General features: G+C 35.9%; 1 protein-coding gene across 6 annotated transcripts in view; it reads right to left on the minus strand.

Annotated features, from left to right (window-relative positions):
• The window catches only part of RIF1 (replication timing regulatory factor 1), a 71,112-nt gene that overhangs the window by 33,437 nt on the left and 13,487 nt on the right, over positions 1 to 24,188 (minus strand). For 5 of the 6 annotated variants that reach the window (XR_002081776.2, XM_019456050.2, XM_019456022.2 and 2 more), the window contains exons 10-20: positions 21,564 to 21,715; positions 20,066 to 20,183; positions 19,033 to 19,206; positions 18,708 to 18,818; positions 17,991 to 18,053; positions 17,624 to 17,724; positions 9,815 to 9,901; positions 9,103 to 9,176; positions 8,473 to 8,653; positions 6,776 to 6,883; positions 6,269 to 6,418 (exon numbers count right to left, since the gene is read on the minus strand). Coding sequence is in view for 5 of the 6 variants with exons in the window: in XM_019456050.2 (XP_019311595.2) it covers positions 6,269 to 6,418; positions 6,776 to 6,883; positions 8,473 to 8,653; positions 9,103 to 9,176; positions 9,815 to 9,901; positions 17,624 to 17,724; positions 17,991 to 18,053; positions 18,708 to 18,818; positions 19,033 to 19,206; positions 20,066 to 20,183; positions 21,564 to 21,715 (1,319 nt within the window). In the remaining variant the exon portion in view is untranslated. The remainder of the gene's footprint in view (positions 1 to 6,268; positions 6,419 to 6,775; positions 6,884 to 8,472; positions 8,654 to 9,102; positions 9,177 to 9,814; positions 9,902 to 17,623; positions 17,725 to 17,990; positions 18,054 to 18,707; positions 18,819 to 19,032; positions 19,207 to 20,065; positions 20,184 to 21,563; positions 21,716 to 24,188) is intronic. The other variant, XM_019456042.2, reaches the window with a different exon arrangement.

Below are 24,188 nucleotides of genomic sequence, written 5' to 3' on the forward strand. Positions count from 1 at the left end.
ACATTTCAAGAAAAGTTAATAACTGTTCTCAAAATATTCCAAAAAACAGAAGAGGAAGGAAAGCTTCTAATTCATTCTATGAGCGCTATTACCCAGATACTTAAACCAGATAAAGATACTACAAAAAAGAGAACTACAGTCCAGTATCTCTGATGAACAGAGGCAAAAATCCTCAACAGAATATTACTAAATGGAATTCAAAAATACATTAAAGAATAATTCACCATGATCAAGTGGGATTTATTCCTGAGATGCAGTGGCGGTTTAATATTCACAAATCAACATGATATATCACAAGAGGAAGGATAAGAACCACATGATCACTTCAATAGATGCAGGAAAAGCATCTGACAAGAACACCCATTCATGATAAAAACCCTCAACAAAGTAGGTTTAGAGAAAACATACCTCAACACAATAAAGGCCATATCTGAAGAACCCAGTGTACATCATACTCAATGGTGAAAACTGAGAGTTTTCCCCCTATTGTCAGGAATAAGACAAAGATATCCACTCCCATCACCTTCACTCAACATAGTACTGTAAGTCCTAGCTACAGCAATCAAAGAAGAAAAAGAAATAAAGGGCACCCGAACTGGTAAGGAAGAAGTAAAACTATCTGCAGATAACATAATAGTATACCTAGAAAAAAACCTTTAAAAAACACCACCAAAAAACTGCTAGAATTGATAAATGAATTCAGTAAGGTCGCAGGATACAAACTTAGTTTACAGAAATCCATTGCATTTCTATATACTAAAGAAACAGCACAAAGAGAAATTAAGGAAACAATCGCATTTACAATTGCACAAAAATAATAAAATACCTAGGAATAAACATCACCAAGGAGATGAAAGACCTGTAACCTAAAATATATAAAACAATGATGAAAGAAATTGACGATGACACAAATGGAATCATATTCCATGCACACAGACAGGGAAAAAAAAATATTGTTAAAATGTCCATACTATCCAAAGCAACTGACAGATTTAATGCAATCCTTATAAAAATCCCAATGGGGCGCCCGGGTGGCTCAGTTGGTTGAGCTTCTGACTTTGGCTCAGGTCATGATCTCGCAGCTGAAGAGTATGAGCCCCACACTGGACTCTGTGCTGACAGCTCAGACCCTGGAGCCTGCTTCAGATGCTGTGTCTCCCTCTCTCTCTGCCCCTTCCATGCTCATGCTCTGTCTCTCTCTGTCTCAAAAATAAGTAAATATTTTAAAAAAAAATTAAATCCCTTTAAAAAAAAATCCCAACAGCATTTTTCACAGAATAAATAATCCTAGAATTTGTATAGAAACACAAAGAGAACAATACTAAAGCTCTCACAATCCCCAATATCAAGATATACTACCAAAGCTATAGTAATCAAAACAGTACAGCACTGGCACAAAAACAGACACATAGATCAATTGAACAGGACAGAAAGCCCATGAAAAACTCATGACTATATAGTCAATCTTTGACAAAAGAGGCAAAAAAAACTATCCAATGAGAAAAAGATGCTCTCTTCAACAAACGATGTTGGGAAAACTAAACAGTTATATGCAAAGGAATAAAAGTAGACCACTTTCTTACACCAGACAAAAAAAGAAACCCAAAATGGATTAAGGGCCTAAATGTAACACATGAAATCATAAAAATCCTAGAAGAGAGCACACACAGTAATTATCTCTGACATTGGCCATAGCAAGATTTTTCTAGGTATGTCTCCTTAGGCAAGGGGAAAAAGAAGCAAAAATAAATGACTGAGTCTACATCACAATAAAAAGTTTTGCAAAGTAAACAATCAGTAAAACTAAAAGGCGACCTATGGAATGGGAGAAAATATTTGCAAATGACACATCTCATAAAAAGGGCAGTATCCAAGTAAAGAACTTCTACAACCCAACATAAAAAACAACAAATAATCCAGGGCGCCTGGGTGGCTCAGTCAATTGAGCATCCGACTTCGGCTCAGGTCATGATCTCGAAGTTCATGAGTTCAAGCCCCACATCGGGCTCTGTGCTGATAGCTCGGTGCCTGGAGCCTGCTTCGGATTCTGTGTCTCCCTCTCTCCCTGCCCATCCCTCTCTCATACCGTGTCTCTCTCTTAAAAATAAACATTAAAAAATTTTTTAAAATGGCAAGAAGATATGAACAGACATTTCTTCCAAGAAGACATACACATGGCCAAACAGACACATGAAAAGATGCTCAACAGCACAAGTCAGGAAAATGCAAATCAAAACCACATGAGACACCACCTCACATCTGTCAGAATGACTAAAATCAAAAACAAGTGTTGACTATAAGGTGGAGAAAAAGGAACCTTCATGCACTGTTGGTGGGAGTACAAACTGGTGCAGCATGTATGGAGATTCCTCAAAAAATTAAAATAGAATTACCATATGATCCTCCACCATAGGTATTTACCCGAAGAATACAAAAATGTTAATTTGAAAGACATATGCACTCCTAGGTTTACTGCAGCATTACCTACAATAGCCAAATTATGGAAGCACCTCAACTGTCCATTAATTGATGAATGGATAAAGATGCGGTGTATATATACAATTGTTACTCAGCCAAAAAAAAAAAAAAAAAAAATGAAATCTTGCCATTTTCAACAAGGTGGATGGATCTAAAGGGCATAATGCTAAATGAAGTAAGTCAAGGAAAAACAAGTATGTCATTTCACTCATATGTGGAATTTTAGACAAAAGAAACAACATCAAGGACGCCTGGCTGGCTCAGTCGATTAAGCATCTGACTTTGATTCAGGTCATGATCTCACAGTTCATGGGTTCAAGCCCTGTGTCAGGCTCTAGGCTGACAGTGAAGGGCCTGCTTGGGATTCTCTCTCTGCCCCTCCCTGACATGTACTTTCTCTCTCCCCCAAAATAAACTTAAAAATAGTAACAGTAACAACAGCAAAGAGGCAAACCAAAAAACGGACTCTTAGCTACAGAGAAGAAACTGATGGTTACCAGAGGGCAGCGGCGATGGGTAAAATAGATGAAAAGGATTAAGAGTACACTTATGGTGAGCACTGTGTAATGTACAGAATCACTGAATCACTGTATTTTACACCTGAAACAGTAACTTAACACTGTACGTTAACTATACTTGAACCAAAATAAAAATTAAAGAAAAAATTAATATCCTATAATCATTAAGAGCAGTATTAAGAGTAGCCTTAGATGCATATATTGGAAAAGATGAAAAAGTGACACCTTCAGATGTAAGCTAAAAATTTACCCAGAAAAATGGAAACAAAAACATTCGGTGTAATATAGTAATGACACTGAAAATTTAAAAGTTAGAAACCCATCTTTTCAGAGTTTTTAATGTACTTTCAACATTTTTAAAATTTTTAAAATTTGAGAATAATTTACATACAATGTCAGTATCAAGTATAACATTCTTCTCCACAATACTGGGATAATTCTGATTACTGTATTTTTATACAATAGAATTTATCAGTGACTTCAAAAATGGTGTTAATCGGGGTGCCTGGGTGACTTAGTCGGTTAAGCTTCTGACTTCAGCTCAGGTCATGATCTCGCGGTTTGAGCCCTGCATCAGGCTCTGGGCTGACAGCTCAGAGCCTGGAGCCTGCTTCACATTCTGTGTCTCCCTCTCTCTCTCTGCCCCTCTCCTCCTCACACTGTCTCTAAGGTAAATAAAACATTAAAAAAATTTTTTTTCAATGGTGATAATCAACGAACAATACAACTACAGATGACGTTCTTACACTAGACAAAAATTAGACAATGAGGAATTTCCATCTCACTAACAGAGATACAGGCAAAAATCTTAAAACACTATATATATGCAACGTTTGAAAAGAATTTCACTGTGACTAAGGGTATCTGAAGAAAAAAAGACTGGTTCGATATAAAGAAATGCACATCAGCAACAGCTTTTATAAATACTACAGAAACAACCACGTTATGGGTATTTGTGTGGCAGGTAGGAATAGATGGACCTTTTTAATGGCTGAAAGCCAGCTCTTAAAAAAAGAAACAAAACAAGCAAGATAGGTTAACCTTAGAAGAGCTAAATATATGAACACAATTATTCTTAGATGGGAAGATTCAACATAATAAAGAGTACTTCTCAAATTTCTCTATGAATTCAACGTAACCAACCAATGCCAAACAAAATCTAAAGAGTATTTCATAAAACTTAACAGATTCTAAACTTATTTCAGAAGAGAACAAAGATGAAAGTGTAACCAAGACAGTATTTAAAAGATGAAAAGTGTGGGTTGACAGTCTCCCTAACAGTTATAAAATCATTCAACAGGGGCGCCTGGGTGGGTTGGTCGGTTAAGCGTCTGACTTCCGCTCAGGTCATGATCTCGCAGTCCGTGGGTTCGAGCCCTGCATCGGGATCTGTGCTCAGAGCCTGGAGCCTGTTTCAGATTCTGTGTCTCCCTCTCTCTCTGCCCCTCCCCTGTTCATGCTCTGTCTCTCTCTGTCTCAAAAATAATTAAACGTTAAAAAAAAATTTTTTTTTTAAAAATCATTCAACAAATTTACTATGTGCCATTTACCCAAAGGACACAAAAATGCTGATTTGAAGGGCATAAGCACCCCATGTTTACAGCAGTACTATCAACAATAGCTAAAGTATAGAAACAGCCGATATGTCCGTTGACTGATGAATGGATACACAAGGTGTAATATATATAATGGAATATTATTCAGCAACCAAGAAGAATGAAATCTTGCCCTCTGCAACAACATGGATAGAACTGGAGTGTATTACGCTAAGAGAAATAAGTCAGAGAAAGACAAATACCATATGATTTCATTCACATGTGGAATTTAAGAAACAAAACAGATGAATATAGGGAAAGGGAAGAAATATACAATAAAAACAGAGAGGGAGACAAACCATAAGAGACTCTTAAGGACACAGAACTGAGGGTTGCTGGTGAGGTTTGGGGGGGGCGGGAATGAGCAAAATGGGTGATGGGCATTAAGGAGGGCACTCGCTGGGATGAACACTGGGTGTTATACGTAAGTGGTGAATCACTAAATTCTATTCCTGAAATCACTATTGTACTATATGTTAACTTGGATTTAAAAAAAAACATTCACTATGTGCCAGATAAATGCCAGGGATACATATGAAGACAGAATGTACTTCATGGAGTGTTAAGTAACATAATGAAGTACACAAATGCTTCTGACAGAAGTGCCAAAAAGGAAATAACAAGGTGCTACCATAGATATTGGCAAACTTAATTAGGAAAGACCCCTTGGAGAATGAAGTATCAGCCTCACGGGCAGTTGTAAGTAGTTTGGATTTTTACCATAAGTGCTACAGAAGTTTTTTTCAGTGATAAGATGACATTTTTAAAGTCATCCTGACAAATTCTATCGTATCAAAATTGTACCAATATTTTTAAAAAGATACTATAAGGGCAATAAAAAAATCTGAAAGATGAATTTCTAGCTCTTGTACCTCTTTTTTTTTTTTAAGCTTATTTTTATTTATTTTGAGGGCAAGCAAGAGAGTGGGAGGGGGGCAGAGAGAGGATAGAATCCCAAGCAGGCTTTACAATGTCAGTGCAGAGCCTGATGCAGGGCTCAAACTTACCAATCATGAGATCATGACCTGAACAGAAACCAAGAGTCAGATACTTAATCAACTGAGCAACCCAGGTGCCCCAGTGTCTCTACTTTTCTTAACAGTGATAACCACTATCAAAAGATAGAAGTCCATATTTCCAGATGAAAAAAGCATGCTTCAGAGTTATATAACAGAATTCAAGTGGCAAGAACACAGTACTCATGTACATAGGTATCAATATGTAAATTATTTGTGTGAATACAAAAAAGAAGTCTACTCTAGTGATATAAACCAATTGAAAGCATTTGCCTCTTTTATTAAATAAAGGAAAGGTACAAAAACAGTCCTCCGCTGTTAAGTCTACAAACTTCTAAAGGATTGCCTTTGAAGATCTAACAGATAAATAGGAGAATAGCTGGCTCCAGGACAAGGTCCTTGTGTTGTTAATCTAGAATGACACAAGCACTGCCTGTGTAGGAAAAGTACTAAAAGTGCCTCCATGTTAGTGGTCCTGAAACATGGACTTTAGAGTCTTGTAGACCAAAGACACAAAACTGTTTTGCAATGCTGTTACTTGTTTATGTATTAGTCCCTTATCAACTAAAAGCATTAATAAATGATAGTTCACACATGTCATCTCAATTTATTTGGAAAGTATTCTTTAAATACAACCAAGGTCAGTATAGGATAAACTCACTGAAAAGCCTGCATCTTCTAAACTGGACAGGATCTTGGAAGAAAGTTCCTCACAGCACAAATTCTCTTCTGCAGTTGCCACCAAAGCAGCACAGCGGGCAAATGCTCTATATAATTCTGACCAAGTTCTAAGTAAGGTCTTCATGGTAGCCTAAAATTAACAGTAAGAAAGAAAATTTTAAAATGTCTATCTGCATATAAAACACCTAAGAGACTATACCTTAAAAAGCCACTGTAACATTTAAGGTGTCATAGAAGACATTAGTGTACAGTATTTAAGTCCGCCACCCCTCCAGAATTCTATTTGAAGAACTGTAATAATGCCACAACTATCAGAGGTCAAGAGAAATTTCTTTCTTCCTTCACCATTTTCGTTTACCCTAAGCTAATTAAGTCATAAGGAAATCTCATTTCAGGAAAAATTACTGTAGGAATTCATTATAAAGGGTGAAATAACATTTTCAGAAAATTGTAAATTCTTCATGTAAAAAATGTGACATTGCCTTACCACTGGAAATTTCTGTACTGAAAATATATGGTTTATTGGTAAAGTCAATGCACCATATATGGCACTAAAGTTATGTTCTAAGGCATCACCTTGATTCACTTCATTGGTCTGAAACAAGAAAGATAATGAAGAAATTAGACAAATTACCATCTATTTCTAGTCTATGTAATACCATTTTATTATCTATAGTAAGAATATGTCCCCCAGTATTGAGATATTCAAGAGGTAGTGCACTCCTAAGTCCTCTAATTGCAAATATGACCTCATTTGGAAATAGGTACTTTGCAGATGTAATCAACTTAAAATGAACGCATGTTGGATTAGGGTGTGTCTTGATCCAATCATTAGTATTTTATAAGAGAAAAGGAATTTGGATAGACAAAAAAGACACAGGTAAGAATGCCATGTGAAGATGGAGGGAGAGATTAGAGTGATGGGTCTACAACCCTAGGAACAATCAAGAACTGCCAGCAACCAAAGGTAGCTGAGAAGAATAGAACAATTCTCCCACAGGGCTCCAGAAAAAACCAAGCCTGCCAACACACTGATTTTGGATTTCTGGGCTCCAGAATTATAAGACTAAATCCCTGACTAAATCCCTGTTATTTTAAGCCATCAGCTTACAGTAATGTGTTACAGCAACCCTGAGAAACAATGCACGGTGTTTAAGTCCTTAAAAAAAAATCCCAGAAGTAAGTCCAAAATTTTCTACTATACATAGAAGGTAGGATTCAAGCAAGAACTTGAATTGCTATCCTTCAAATAATAGAAAACTATTTAGGAATGTAAACTTTTTTCTTCCAGAAGAATGTTAAATGATGTGAATTGAGAAGTAAAAATAATGGCCATTATATTATCACTTAATGAATTTTGAGTCTTCAGTTTATTTCAGAATCACAGCAGAGTATTTCCCAGAACATACTTCCATTTAAAGACTGACAAAGGGGCCCCTGGGTGGCTCAGTCAGTTGAGCATCCGACTTCGGCTCAGGTCATGATCTCACAGTTCGTGAGTTCGAGCCCCGCGTCGGGCTCTGTGCTGACAGCTCAGAGCCTGGAGCCTGTTTCGGATTCTGTGTCTCCCTCTCTCTCTCTGACCCTCCCCCGTTCATGCTCTGTCTCTCTCTGTCTCAAAAGTAAATAAACGTAACAAAAAAAAAAAAAAAAAAAATTTTAAAAAAATAAAAAATAAATAAATAAAGACTGACAAAGCAGCTGATGAACCATTTATTAGTAGTGACAAAACTTGAGCTCCTTACCCCTGCCAGTAATGTAACTTTTTAAAGTATTTAAATGATAAGGGTTAGTCAACTCTCAGCAGATTACTGGTTCAGGGACTAGTATATGGCTTTGCCACAATCACCAACATGGCTTGCCCATGGAAATCTTAATATACAGTCTGGTCGAGAAGAACATTATTCTTCCATAATAGTACAAATAATGAAATAAATTGAAATATAAATATGAAAAGTTGTATGTAACAGACCTGAGCCTTCTGGCTTTATAATCACTACTGGAAACAATGGAGCTGATTAGTCCCCATTAAGTTATACCTTCTCAAAAAAGGCAGAAATGCAATGAAAAGAAATCAACTAATATAAAGAATAGGAAATTAATCCCACAGGAGAAAATTTTTAACATCTTCTATTCAAATTCAAACTTAAGTTTTAGGGGAAATATGTAGCACTTATGCCATACCTGATTAATCAATTCAGTTAGTGGGGTGACTATAATACTCCACATTCTCCAGAGATGCTCCTTGTTTTCCAACAGCTTTGCATTTTGATTAATAACATTTAAAACAGAGTCACTGAAAGCTAGTGGTGAAGTTGGTCCAGAAAGGACACAGCCTACAAGTGTTTCCAGATTGAGAAAAAACCTGAAGAAAAAATTTTGAGCCATGCATTAACCAGAGTGCATTTTGCCAAAATACATTAGTTACACCACACTACTAAAATTCTAAAAGTAACTGCCAAGGAAACAAGAAATGATAAATCCCAAGTTTTATTTTGATATTTTTAATTTAAAAAAATGATATAGTATATAATTCAAGACTCTCATTCATCAAACAGCCACCTTTCCAAGTTTATAAAAAGGCTAGTTTCAGGGGGCGCCTGGGTGGCTCAGTAGGTTGAGTGTCCTACTTCGGCTCAGGTCATCTCCTCACAGTTCGTGGGTTTGAGCCCCACATCGAACTCTGTGCTGACAGCTCAGAGCCTGGAACCTACTTCAGATTCTGTGCTCTGTCTCTCTCTGCCCCTCCCCTGCTCGTGCTCTCTGTCTCTCAAAAAATAAAACATAAAAAAGCCTAGTTTCAGTTTAAATTACCTTTCATCTTCTACACCATATTCCAGGAGATTATTGTTGAAAATTAACTGAATTAAGAACAAAGCAGGAGTCCCCTGAAGAAAGACAGGAGATTGCAGTCAATCTTCTTGTTATAAGGAGTATAATCTTGTTACACGTTTCCTACAATTATGTTAAATAGGATCCTTTTAAGCTACAAATAATTTAACTTTACCTATTACTTAGGATATGACACAATGTCAGCAAATATATTTCTATAAGCCACACACAAAAATCAAGCTCTTTCTATTTCAATGACAGCTATTCCATCTACATGAGCAATTGAGGAATGGAATATTCCAGACATAAAAAGAACATTAAGTTAAAACGTCCTGGACTAACAAATACCTACATCTTGTAGTTATGTTTATTTCACCATAATCAAGCAACTGTTACTATGCTTCCAAATTTTTAAACAGTAACCACCACTATTACTATGTATAAGTAAATAGAAAACTTTCCTTCTAGAACTTTTTATGTAATTCAGAAAAACAGTTCCATTAATAGTGCCATATTTCTTTACATTAACTTATTACTGTTATCAGTTTTTCCCTTTAACATAATCAGCATTCCAAATCTAATTCTCTCAAAATTTCACAATTTATGTTTCACTACGTTAGGGAAAACAACAACTGTCATGGAACTTTTTTTTTTTGGCTAATTTTAACCATATCATTACATTTAAGATACTTGCATTAAGAATATCCATATTAGCAACCTGATATGCTGGTGAACCTAATACTTTCTGGGGCAGTCCTTTAATTGTAATTTCCATGAGGACCTAAGAAAGATAAAAAGTTTTGCTGTAAATTAGCCATAAAACTACTTTACTTAGTAAAAATCTAGTAGCGTTAGCTATATTCTATATTTTCAACAATTTATGGTTAAGTAATGCTCATTCATTAATGTAAATACATTCCCAGTTTAAGTTTCAAATACAATGTTCATACGTTAATGTGAATATGTTATTTTTAAAAGTTCAAATACAGAAATACAAAAAAATAAAACAATAAAGTCTTTTATCTCCAGTGAAAAATCAATGCTATCAATTTGGAGTTTATGTTCAGGACCTTCTAAATTTCCATGTATTTTAGTACACAGAGAAACATAACTTCCTGGGCTAGCTGTCACATATAAAAATACATAATTATTTTTCTTATACCATTAATGATATTACACTGTGAGATACTCTGGAACTGACCTTCATCTAATTATGTTATGGAGTTTTCACATCAATATACGTAGACATTTTTTAAGTTTACTTATTATTCTTTTAAGTAACCACTATGCTCAATGTGGGGATCAAACTCATGACCCTGATACCAACAGTTGTACGCTCTTCTGTGGCATCTGGGTGGCTCAGTTGTTAAGCATCTGACTCTTGATTTCGACTCAGGTCATGATCTCACAGTTGAGCTTAGTCCTGTATCAGACTCCACGAGACAGTGCAGAACATGCTTGGGATTCTCACTCTCCCTCTCTCCCTGCCCCTCCCCCACTCACTCACTTGCAGGCTGTAACAGACTTAAAGAAAAAAGAGTTGTATGATCTTCTAAGTCATCCAGATGCCCCCTATGTAGACATTCGTAACTACTATAGGAACATGCATAGTTTATTCAAACATTTTTCTATTAATGGCCCTTGAGGGTATTTTTTTCATACCACAAAAAGATATTGTGCAATGAATTATGTACTCACTAGTGCCAAAAGCAAGTATTTCAAAGGACTACTAACTAGAAGCTGGGTCTAAAGACACACTCTTGCACTCCCTACCAAAATAACACCAGCATTCTTCACAAAGCTAAAGCAAACAATCCTAAAATCTGTATGGAGACACAGAAGACCCCAATTAGCCAAAACAATCCGAAAAAAATCAAAGCTGGAGGCATCACAATCCCAGACTTCAAGATGTATTACAAAGCTGGTATCAACAACACAATATGGTACCAGCACAAAAACAGACACAGATCAATCGAACAAAATATAGAATCCAGAAATGGATCCACAAATGTATGGCAACTAATCTGACAAAGCAGGAAAGAATACCCAATGCTACTGGAGTCAAAAGAAAGCTGAAATAGCCATGCTTATATCAGACAAACTAGATTTTAAACTAAAGGCTGTAACAGGAGATGAAGAAGGGCATTATAGCATAATTACGGGGTCTACCCATCAAGAAGAGCTAATAATTATGAATGTCTATGCACCAATTCAGGGGCACCCAAACATATAAAACAATCACAACATAACCAATCTTACTTGTAAGAATGTGGTAATTGCAGGGGATTTTAAAACTCCAGTTACAGCAATGGACTCATCATCCAGACAGAAAAATCAAAGAAACAATGGCCCTGAATGATACACTGAACCAGATGTATTCTGGTTCTATATTGTAGTTTGACAGATATATTCACAACTTTCATCCTAAAGCAGCAGAACACACATTCTTCTCAAGTGCACATGGAACACTCTCCAATAGATTACATACTGGTTCACAAAAACAGCCCTCAATCAATATAAAAGAACTGAAATCATACCATGCACATTTTCAGGTCACAATGCTCTGAAACTTGAAATCAACCACAGAAAAATCAACCTCCAAATGCATGGAGATTAAAGAACATCGTACCAAAGAATGAATGGGTCAACCAGGCAATTAAAGAAGAAATTTAAAAATATATGGAAACAAATGAAATTGAAAACATGACAGCCCAAACTGGGATGAAGCAAAGGCAGTCTTAAGAGGAAAATACGTTGCAATCCAGGCCTATCTCAAGAAACAAGAAAAATCCCAAATACAAAACCTAACAGCACACTTAAAGGAAGCTGAAGCAGAACAACAAAGAAACCCCAAGGCCAGCAGATGAGAAATAATAAAGACCAGAGCAGAAATAAACACAGAATCCAAAAAACAAACAAACGTAGAACAGAACAATGAAACTAAGAGCTAACTGGTTTTTTTCAAAAAACAAAATTGATAAACCCCTAGCCAGACTTCTCAAAAAGAGAGGCCCAAAGCAGATAAAATCACAAATGAAAATGGATTTACCACAACCAATCCCTCAGAAATACAAGCAATTATCAGAGATTATGAAAAATTATATGCCAACAAACTGGACAACAACCTGGAAGAAATGAACAAATTCCTAAATACCCACACACTACCAAAACTCAAATGGGAAGAAACAGAAAATTTGAAGAGACCCCCATTAACTAGTGAAGAAAATGAATCATTTATCAAAAATCTCCCAACAAATAAAAGTCCTGGCCCAGACGGCTTCCCAGGGGAACTGTACCAGACATTTAAAGCAGAGTTAATACCTATCCTTCTCAGGGCACCTGGGTGGCTCCGTCGGTTAAGCGTCCGACTTCGGCTCAGGTAATGATCTCATGGTTCATGAGTTCGAGCCCCCCGTCTGGCTCTGTGCTGACAGTTCAGAGCCTGGAGCCTGCTTCAGATTCTGTCTCCCTTTCTCTTTGCCCCTCCCCCGCTCACACTCTCTCTCAAAAATAAATAAAACATTAAAAAAAAAATTAAAAAAAAAAAAAAAAAGAGAATACCTATCCTCAAGCTGTTCGAATAGTAGTAACAGAAAGAAATTTTCCAGACTCATTCTATGAAGCCAGCATTACCATGATTCCCAAACCAGACAGAGACCCCACAAAAAAGCAGAATTACAGGCCAATATCCCTGATAAACATGGATGCAAAAATTCTCAACCAGATACTATCAAATTGAATTCAACAGCATATAAAAAGAATTATTCACCATGACCAAGTGGGATTCATTCCTGGGTTGCAGGGCTGGTTCAACATTCACAACTCAATCTATGTAATACATCACATTAGTAAAAGAAAGGATAAGAACCATATGATCCTGTAAACAGATGCAGAAAAAGCATTTGACAAAATACAGGATCCTTTCTTAATAAAAACCCTCAAAGTCAGGATAAAAGGAACATACCTAAACATCATAAAAGCCATATGAAAAGCCCACTAACATCATCCTCAATGGAGAAAAACTGAGAGCTTTCCCCCTGAGATCGGGAACGTGACATGGATGTCCCTCTCACCACTGTGGCTTAACATAGGTTCGAAGTCCTAGCATTAGCAATCAGACAACAAAATGAAATAAAAGGCATAAAAATTGGCAAAGAAGTCAAACTTTCACTTTTCGCAGATGACAGGATACTCTCTACGTGGAAAACCCGAAAGACTCCACCAAAAGGCTGCTAGAACTGATACCTGAATTCAGCAAAGTAGCAGGGTACAAAAACCAATGCACACAAATCAGTTGCATTTCTATACACCAATAATGAAGCAACAGAAAGAGAAATCAACGAAGTGATCCCATTTACAACTGCACCAAAAACCATAAAATACATTTTACAAAGATGTAAAAGATCTGTATGCTGGAAACTATAGAAAACTTACGAAGGAAATTGAAGACACAAAGAAACGTAAAACCATTTCGTGCTCAATGGATTGGAAGAATAAATATTGTTAAAATGTCAATACTACCCCAACAATCTACACATTCATTCTTCTCAAAGCTAGAACAATTCTAAAATTTGTATGGAACCACAAAAAGACCCCGAATAGCCCAAGTAATACTGAAGAAGAAAACCAAAGTAGGAGGCATCACAATCCCAGACTTCAGCCTCTACTACAAAGCTGTAATCATCAAGACAGTATGGTATTGGCACAAAAACAGACACATAGACCAATGGAATAGAATAGAGAACCCGAAACTGGATCCACAAATGGATGGTCAAACAATCTTTGACAAAGCAGGAAAGAGTATCCAATGGAAAAAAGACAAGTCTCTTTAGCAAATGGTGCTGGGAGAACTGGACAGCAACATGCAGAAGAATGAAACTAGACCACTTTCTTACACCATGCACAAAAATAAACTGAAAATGGATGAAAGACCTAAATGTGAGACAGGAAACCATCAAAACCCTACAGAAGAAAACAGGCAACAATCTTTGACCTCAGCTGTAGCCATTTCTTACTCAACATATCTCATCAAAAAGCTGCTGCACTGCAAAGGAAACCAACAAAACCAAAAGGCAATGACAGAATGGGATAAGATATTTGCAAATAACATATCCGATAAAAGGCTAGTATCCAAAATCTATAAAGAACTTACCAAACTCCACATCCAAAAAACCAAATAATCCAGTGAAGAAGAAATGGGCAGAAGACATGAATAGACATGGCCAAAGACACATGAAAAGATGTTCAACATCAATCATCATCAGGGAAATACAAATCAGACCACACTGTGATACCACTTGACACAAGTCAGAGTGGCTAAACCTAACAAGTCAGGAAACAACAGATGCTGGCAAGAATATGGAGAAACAGGAATCCTCTTTCACAGTTGGTGGGAATGCAAACTTGTGCAGCCGCTCTGGGAAAGTGTGGAGGGTCCTCAAAAAATTAAAAATAGAACTACCTTACAACCCAGCAATAGCACTACTAGGAATTTATCCAAAGGATACAGCAGTGCTGATTCATAGGGCACATGTATCCCTGTATTTATAGCAGTGCTTTCAACAACAGCCAAAATATGGAAAGAGCCTAAATGTCCATCAACGAATGAATGGATAAAGAAGACGTGGTTTATATATACAATGGAATACTACTTGGCAATGATTAACAATGAAATCATGCCATTTGCAGGAACGTTGATGGAAGGTATTATGCTGAATAAAATAACCCAGTCAGAGAAAGACAGATACGTGTTTTCATTCATATGTAGATCCTGAGAAACTTAGAAGACCATGGGAAAAGGGGAAAAAAAAAAGAGAGGGAAGAAGGCAAACCATAAGAGACTCTTACAGAGAACAAAGTGACGGTTGATAAGGGGGTGGGGGAGAGGGGCAAATGGGTGATGGGCACTGAGGAGGGCATTTGTTGGGATGAGCACAGGGTGTTGTTGTATGTAAGCAATGAACCACGGGAATCTATCCCCAAAACCAAGAGCACACTTCACACACTGTATTTTAGCCACTTTGACAATAAATTATATTAAAAAAAAAAATCCTACAGGAGAAAGGAGGCAAAAAAATCTCTTTGACCTTGGCCACAGCAACTTCTTACTCTGGAGGCAAGGGAAACAAAACCAAAAATGAACAACTGGAACCTCATCAAAATAAAAACCTTCTGCAGAGCGAAGGAAACAATCAGCAAAACTAAAAGGCAACTGAGAGAATGGGAGGAGGTATTTATTACAAATGACATCTCAGATAAAAGGTTAGTGTCCAAAACCTATAAAGAACTTATCAAACTCAACACCCAAAAAAATAATCCAGTGAAGAAATGGGCAAAAGACATGAACAGACACTTCTCCAAAGAAGACATCGAGATGGCTAACAGATACATGAAAAAATGCTCAACACTTCACTCACCATCAGGGAAATACAAATTAAAACCACAATGAGATACCACCTCACACCAGTCAGAAGGGCTAAAATAAACAACTCAGGCAATTTGGTGAGGATGCGGAAAAAGAGGAATGCAAACTGGTGCAGCCACTCTGGAAAACAGTATGGAAGTTCCTCAAAAAATTAAAAATAGAACTACCCTACAACCCAGCAATTGCACTACTAGGTATTTATCCCAGGGATACAGGAGTGCTGATTCAAAGGGGCACATGCACTCCAATGTTTATAGCAGCACTATCAACAAGAGCCAAATTATGTAAAGAGCCCAAATGTCCATGGATGGATAAAGAAGATGTGCACACACATATACACACACAATTACGGAAAGAGCCAACAACAGCCAAATTATGGAAAGAGCCCAAATGTCCATGGATGGATAAAGAAGATGTGCACACACATATACACATACAATGAAGTATTAAAAGAATGGCACTCAAAAAGAATGAAATCTTGCCATTTGCAACTACATGGATAGAACTGGAGGGTATTATGCTAGGCAAAATTAGCCAGTCAGAGAAAGACAAATATATGTCAGAGAAAGACAAATATATGATTTCACTCATATGAGGACTTTAAGATACAAAACAGATAAACATATGGGAAGAGAAGCAAAAATGATGTAAAAACAAGGATAAGGCAAAACATAATAGACTCTTAAAATATAGACAACAAACTGAAAGTTGCTGGAGGGGTTGTCAGTGGGGGGGATGGGCTAAATGGGTAGGGGGCATTCGGGAAGACGCTTGTTGGGATGAGCACTGGGTGTTATATACATAGAGGATGAATCACTGGAATCTACTCCTGAAATCATTATAGCACTATATGCTAATTTGGATGTAAATAAAAGTAAAACAAACAAGAAAGAAAAAAAATAAAGACACACCTCTCAAATGTGACAGAGCCTATCAAACTGCCATCCAAAAATATTGTACTGGTATTAACTTGAACTTTAACTTCAGTGACATAATGATATAATAGAAAGTTTAGGGCGCTTAGGTGGATGTACGTTAAGCATCTGACTCTCAGTATCAGCGCAAGTCATAATCTCAGGGTTCTAGAGTTCAAGCCCCATTATCGGGCTCTGTGCTGACAGTGTGGGGCCTGCTTGAGATACTCTCTCTTCCTCTTGCTCTCTGCCCCTCCAGTGTGCACTCTCTCTCCCTCCCTCCCTCTCTCAACAAATAAACTTAAAAAAAAAAAAAAAGAAAAGGTTATGTTGGTGAATATGTTTTCACGTTCTCATTTGATTTGAATCAAACACTAATGATGATAATAATAATAATAAATTGCATTTGTGGACTCATTTATTTCATTTCTGGCTCATCATGCCCTTCATGTACTAATCATAAAACTACTACTACATTCCCTTAAAAAAAGGTAAGGGAGGAGATAAACTTCCCAAGTTCACTCAGCTAATAAATAATTTGGCTGCGATTCAACCTAGTCTGCTCCAGAGCCCTTGCTATTAACCACTATGATCTACTGCCATAGTAGTTATCACTGTCCCAGTACACAGAGACTCAGAAGGAATTTAAGTACAGTCTATTTCATCTGCAGTTTATCTTGGGGAGACTCACTATTATAAAAAAGTATATCCAATTGGTTTTTTTCTTCTCTACTATAGGATAAAAAAAAGTGTTTAATACCAAAGTACTTATCTCAGTTAAGGAGGGTTAATTTAAATTGCACAAGTCCCAAAGATTATTACCAGCTTAAATGTACAAACTAACAATTAGTGGAGCTAGGCAATCTTATAAAATTAATGTTTAGTTCAGTTCACAGTTCATGTTCTTAACCCCAATTTTCTCTGTATGGCTCATTCTTATGAAAATGGAATATTTCTGTATTGCCGGTATAGTCATTTACTTTACTGGGGTTTCAGACAACTCTGAAGTCAATAGAATAACATTTATTACAGGGCTAAATTGCTGATAAATACTTGATACAAAATGTCTTCTCAAAACATGGTCTGTGTAAGTAGTATTTTTTCCAATAAAAAATTCAATTTCAGAATATGATTTTTAAATTCCAGCATGAATTATCTTACTTACCAATGTTTTTGATACAGGAAATACTTCTGACTTTACTATGCTTTCTAACGATTTTAGTAAAAGGGTCAAAACTTCAGAACCTGGTCTCTCTTTTTTGTTACCTATCAAAAAGGAAAAGGAAGAATGTGGTTCTAAACATACAAGTATTTTTAGGGGTGAAAATACAGTATTTTTAGGCATAAAAACATATACTTAGCTAAGAAAGGTTAATTTTTAAAATAAATCAATAAATTGCCTCGTTTAAAAGAAAATTACAGTCTGGAAGCTATATGCTTCAAAAATTGACTCTTAAAATAATTTTATTTATAAAAGCCAAACAATTCACTGAGTTCTATAAAAATTATTTGATCAGTATTACAGTAGTTACCTGATTCAGTGATTGATTTCATCAAGCTAATTAGTTCCTTCCAAATAGCATTGACAACTGCCTCTGCCAAACAAAACAAAACAAACTTTAGAAATGAAGCAGACAGTACTATAAAGGCTCACCCTTTTACCCTTATGCTAAAGAAGTTGAGCAATTCTTAGTCTAAAATAGAATTCTTATAATATTCAGCCTTGTAATCAGTTTATGAAACACTATCACAACGCTGTTTAAAGAAATGTTTTTTCAAACTGTAACACATTAACACTGGGTCATGGAACTTAAGGATAATTATTTTCTCCTTTCTAGTACCTGTATTTTCTTTATTGAACACCTTTTGCTGCTGACAGAAGGAAAAAAATAAAGATTCAAAAGGACACCTGAAAACCAGCCAGTTAAATAGCTAACGATTTCATTTTTGAAATTTCTTCACAATATCTGACAGGCTATGAAACATAGGAGTTTTGAGTGTGGAAGCTGGAGCCACAGAGCCCAGGTCTGAATCACAGCTCCACCACTTACTATGTGACTTTGCACAAGTTATTTACTTCTATGTACAACGCAATTTCCTCATCTAAAAAACAAAGGTTATTCTAAGGATTAAATGATTTATATGTAAAGGTCCTGCAGCATAATCTGGGCAAAAGATGGCAATATGTAAATATTTCCTATTCTACTTTTTTAAACACAGGTTTAAACAAACAAATCTTAAGTATTTACCAGAAGCATCTTTTCCAACCGCAACAAAGCTATCATGAACAGCAGTGATAAGCGTACTTGCATGTTTGGAAAAAAAAGAAGAGCTGCTGATTAATGGATGTTCGAGTGGCTCTAAAAAAGAAAAAAAAAGACAATTATGCCGATCCATAGCTTTATGAAATAAATGTATCGATATAAAATTTTAGGTGGTTCGACATGTGTTTTCTATTAAAAAGATTTATGCTTATATCACACAGAATTCCAGAATATTTGGGCTGTGGGGGAAAAAAGCATGTCTTCTCACCCCAATGTACTATGATCTGAACAGTTTTTAAAAAGTAAATACCTAAGCTCAGTACAAGTTTGTTTTGCTTAGCAAAACTCAAGACTTCTGGACCCAACAAAAAATGAAGCAGCATTTCAAGTCCCAAAAGTTGAATAGAGGGGATTGTGGCCATTCCACCAAAATTTGAACTTAAGTTCATCCGAGGAGTTACAGGAGTTCCATATGGGGAAGCACCTTTAAAAAAAAAAAAAAAGAAAGAAAAAAGAAAAAAAAAAAGGTAAGTTACATAAGCTAAATTAGCTAACCAAATGAACATATTTTGTTTACTTCATTTCAGTGAAATGTATTTTTAAAAGTAAATACTTTGTTTCTCAAATAAAAGTTGAGTTCTTGTTTAAAACCTGTTAAGAGTTCCTAATTAGTAGGTTAAGAACAAGATTACTGTCACTTACCAATTCTAATGTTTTATTACTTATTTTTTGAGAAAGAGAGCATGAGTGGGGAGGGGCAGAGAGAGAGGGAGACACACAGAATCTGAAGTAGGCTCCAGGCTGAGCGTCAGAGCCCAACTTGGGGCTTGAACTCACAAACCACAAGATCATAACCTGAGCCGAAGTTAGACGCTTAACTGACTGAGCCACCCAGGTGCCTCTGTCAGATACCACTTAAATGAAGATAATTTTACTATGAAATATTAATATGCACACATTTCTAACACTTAAATATAAAAATCTGACTATAACAAAATAATATACAGCAAATCATTTTCTTTCAATACTATATATGCTAAGCCACTTTTTAAAAAACATCTGTTAAGATCTGTTGTTTTTAATAACTCTAAGGTTCTGGTTCTGAAACAAACTCAACAGTCATTTGTAATATATCTCACAGATACAGTAGAAAAACGTAGATCTTCAACTACAACAATGCAAGTACAACAGTAACACATAAGGAAAACAAGAGTATAGAATGGATTTTGTGATAAGGGAGCCAAAATTACAAAGTGCTTCACTTTATATGAATAACACTTAGCAAAGGTTTCATTTCAAGTCCTTTTTAAAAACAGAAGAAGAACCAAGTATGTCTACCTTACCTTTGTGTATAGGAGTCATGGGATTTAAACCGGGAGAAGTAGCTACACGAGATGAACTGCCTTGAGGCAAAGCATTAGAATCGATGCTTATTGTACTCTGAATCAGAGGCACGCACACCTATTGGGGTTAAAAACAAAAAGAAAGGGAAACTATCTCTAAACTACCTAATTATCCATAATTTTTTTAAAGTCTTACATAATACAGTTAAATTTAAGAAGCAATCTAAATTCTTTTGATATGTTGAATCCTACTGGCTGTTTGGATGCACTGCCTAAATACTAAAATTGGAAAAGTAAACATTTTTATTACAACTATATTTGCCATGTGTAATACCTGTAAGTTTCATTACTAAATTCCAAATGGGAAATTATATCTGTAAATAATGCCTGAGTTTTAATGCTATTGGTAGAGACTCATTTTAAGCTTTTAAAAAATTCACCCTAAGAAAATATAAACTAAGACAACCTCAAGCTCATTTTCTAAGATCGTTCCAGTACCAATCAAATCTAGCCAATGCATAACTTCAACCAATGAATGTGTGGGACAACTGGGTAAGATAAGCCCACTAGGACCTCATAATGGTAGAATTTGGAAAAATTATGATCTCAAGTTACATATTACCATTAATGCCCAATTCTAATTAACTCATGCTATTAAGTTTAAAATCTTTAATACATTAATTAAAATTTTACAAACTTTCTAAAAATTCCAGTATATTACAAAACCCCAAGAATATACTATACTCACTGCTGTGCAATTGTGTATATAGACAAAAAGACTAAGACTACAGATTTAAAAGTAAAATGTACTCCAAAAACCCAGATAAAGAAATGAAAAAGATAAAAGAAATTATCAGAGCTATCCTTTTTTTTACTTATTGTACAAATATTCAGAAACCAAAGATGGGATTCATTGCAAAAATAAAGGAAGTATAAGTAAGATTAAATAAACTTTATGTCTAAATGCCAGCAAGGGCAGTTGGCAAGATGGTGCCAGCAGGGGGGTGAAGCTGCTGCTGGGCCCCAGTGGGTCCACCATAGCGGCTGCCAGCATGACCTGACCAGCAAGGAGGAAGAGGGCCAAAGCCTATGGTCCTCAGATTAGACAGAGAATTTGTTACCATTTTGTAGCCTAGAAAGTTACAAAAAAATAAGAACTGATCCAACTTTTATCAACCAAGTGTAGCACTTGATTTCTATTTCAGTAATGTTGATTTTATTCTCAATTACATTCTAAATGTTACGGAATTTCCTTTCAAAAATCTTTCAAAATGACTTTAGATATTTGAGTGTTTGCTGGTTGAGAAAGCTTTAGAGGCTCCATTTCACACAACTGGAGAATCTTTTGAGGGAAATAAAAAATTCTGTGTTAGGAAGAAAAGATTTTTTATATATTGTGATCTGCTAACACAGCAAATGTAATACTGAAAGAATAGACTGTTAAGAATTTAAGAACACGTTAAAAAATTCCAATCATTAGAGCCAAAACTTATATTACCTGTTCAAAATTAGCAGGAAGATGAGGTCCAAGTCTCATTAGTAAATACCACCAGACTTCTAGTTTTGTTAGTGCTAGAGTTTCTGTTCTCACATGGATGGAACTCAAAGGCTGCATTAACAACTTCAGTCTTTTCGCACTGCATAATATTTCTTAAAAGAAAATAAGCACATGGGCAAAAACATGTAAGAAGTTAAGATAAATTTTGTGGTTTTGCTAAAAACTAAATTTTAAAACTAAGTATGTAAGTCTCCTTTTATCATCGCAAGAGAATAGATTAAAAATTTTTTTTTAGGGGCATCTGGGTGGCTCAGTCGGTTAAGCGTCCAACTTTGGCTCAGGCCATAGTCTCACAGTTCATGTGCTCGAGCCCCGTGTCGGGTTCTGTGCTGACAGCTCAGAGCCTGGAGCTCACACGTTCCCTCTCTCTCTCTCAAAAATAAACATTAAAAAAAATTATTTTGGGAGGCACCTGGTGGCTCAGTCAGTTAAACGTCCCACTCCGGCTCAGGTCATGATCTAATGTTTCTTGACTTTGAGCCCCGCCTCAGGCTCTATATGCTGACAGCTCAGAGCCTGGATCCTGCTTCAGATTCTGTGTCTCCCTCTCTCTCTCTGCCCCTCCCCTGCTTGTGCTTTCTCTCTTAAAAATAAAAAATACTTTATAAAAAAATTTTTTAAACCACCAACAAGGTGTTCTTGTTACACCTCAAATTTTCACTTTGACAAACTCCAATACAACTAGATTGTACTTAAGATGGCCATAAATAAATAAATAGAATAAATAATGTTTATTAGATACTGTGTGTGCGCCAGGGACAATTTTCCCAAGAGACATTTGGCAACATATATGGCATCTCTGGCTGTTAGACCGGAGAGGGAGGAGGTACAGAGAATGCTGTTGGCATCTAGAATGCACCCAGGGATACTGCTAAACTTCTTTCAACACATGGGATAGTCCTCCACAACAAACCATCCAGCCTAATATTCCATGTGAGTGTAACAACTGGGGATACATAAAAAGACCTCTGTGCTCAAGTAAGTTATCAAAAAGACTTAATAGGGATTTTGAAACATCTGTCCAGCTGTGTTATTTGATGAAATTGCATTAATATTTCTGACAGTTACTTTGCCATTTAGGTTGCACAATTAACATTTCTATAAAGAAAATAAAGTCAAACCACTGTGCAAACAAATACTCTAATCCTTTTTGAACTCCTACTGTACTTATGAGAAGAGTGCTACAATAATATCCCTACAGCAGAAATTGACAGTTACCATATTTTTAGTTACCTCTTTCACTCAGGACAGTGATGGATACCCAATATTTTATTCCTTTACTCAGTATCCCATTTAGCCATTCTACCCAATGAGATTTAAAGGGAAGTGTATGTAGAATTTCTGGAAAGCTCTAGAGATAGATGGCTCAGCTGGGAAGAAATTCATTTTTGCTCTTCTGCCTTCTCCCTTTCCTGTAGTCTATAATTAAGGCATACTGAGGATAACAGAAGAGAAAGGCAGGCAGCTGATTCCTTAAGACTTCTTGGATCCATAATACCAGGGCCAGACTTTTTAACTCTGGACTTATTTCAAATGAGATAGCATTTTATTTACCTTCTTTAAATTATGTCTATTTTATGCTTTAACACTCCACTTTTACACAAGTCCAATAGGTTTAGTCCAGAACGTTAACTTGCATTACCAGTTCATAAACAAAAAGGTAACATTTACAATTTGTGCCTGGCAATGTACTTTTACCAACATTTTCAATGAAATTATAGGTAATAAAAATAATCACTTTATAAAACACACTAAGGAAAAAGGGATTAATGATCTTCACCAGAGAAAAATATAACATGAAATCAACATTACTTAGCAGATCTTATAAACATCCAATATTGTTTGTATCTAAGGTAAGTGGGTACTCACACTGATCTACTTTTGGGCTACATACTTTCTCAAATTTACAGTTGACCCATCAACAATATAGGTTTGAATTGCATTGGTCCACTTATACAGATTTTTTTTTTACAGTATAGTACTGTAAAGATATTTCCTCTTAATGATCTTAACGTTTCTTTTTTCTAGCTTACTTTATCCTAAGACCAGAGTTTACAATACATAAACAAAATACAGGTTAATCAACTATTTATGTTATTGGTAAGGCTTCTGGTCAACAGTGGGCTACTTGTAGTTAAATGTGGGGGGAGTCAAAAGTCATATACAGGCTTTCAATTGTGGTGGGGTGTTGGTGCCCCTAACTCTCACACTGTTCAAGGGTCAACTATATATCAAACACCTCTGCTAGGCAACAGGAAGATAAAGTAAATCAAAAGGAGTCAATTCTACACATTAGTAGCAATGACCCGCTATTAGGTACTGTTCCAAAGGTCCTGAAAAAGTTCATCAGTCACTGATACTTTTGTTCCATAGCAATCATAATTTTTTAGCTGTAAATTTCAAAAATGCCTATCCTTTTAAATTCTATTTTTAGCTACAAGTTTATTCTCTTAAAATAAAAAAAAAATATTTAACAGGTTATTTCAATATAAAGCCCAAAAGATCAGAAAAGCTTTGTTCTTTTCATCTTGCTTGAGTGAAACCCATAGAAAAATAAAAAATTTT

This window comes from Panthera pardus, unplaced genomic scaffold, assembly GCF_024362965.1.
Source record: "Panthera pardus isolate Hobbes unplaced genomic scaffold, ASM2436296v1 HiC_scaffold_10, whole genome shotgun sequence".
Taxonomy (NCBI): Eukaryota; Metazoa; Chordata; class Mammalia; order Carnivora; family Felidae; genus Panthera; species Panthera pardus.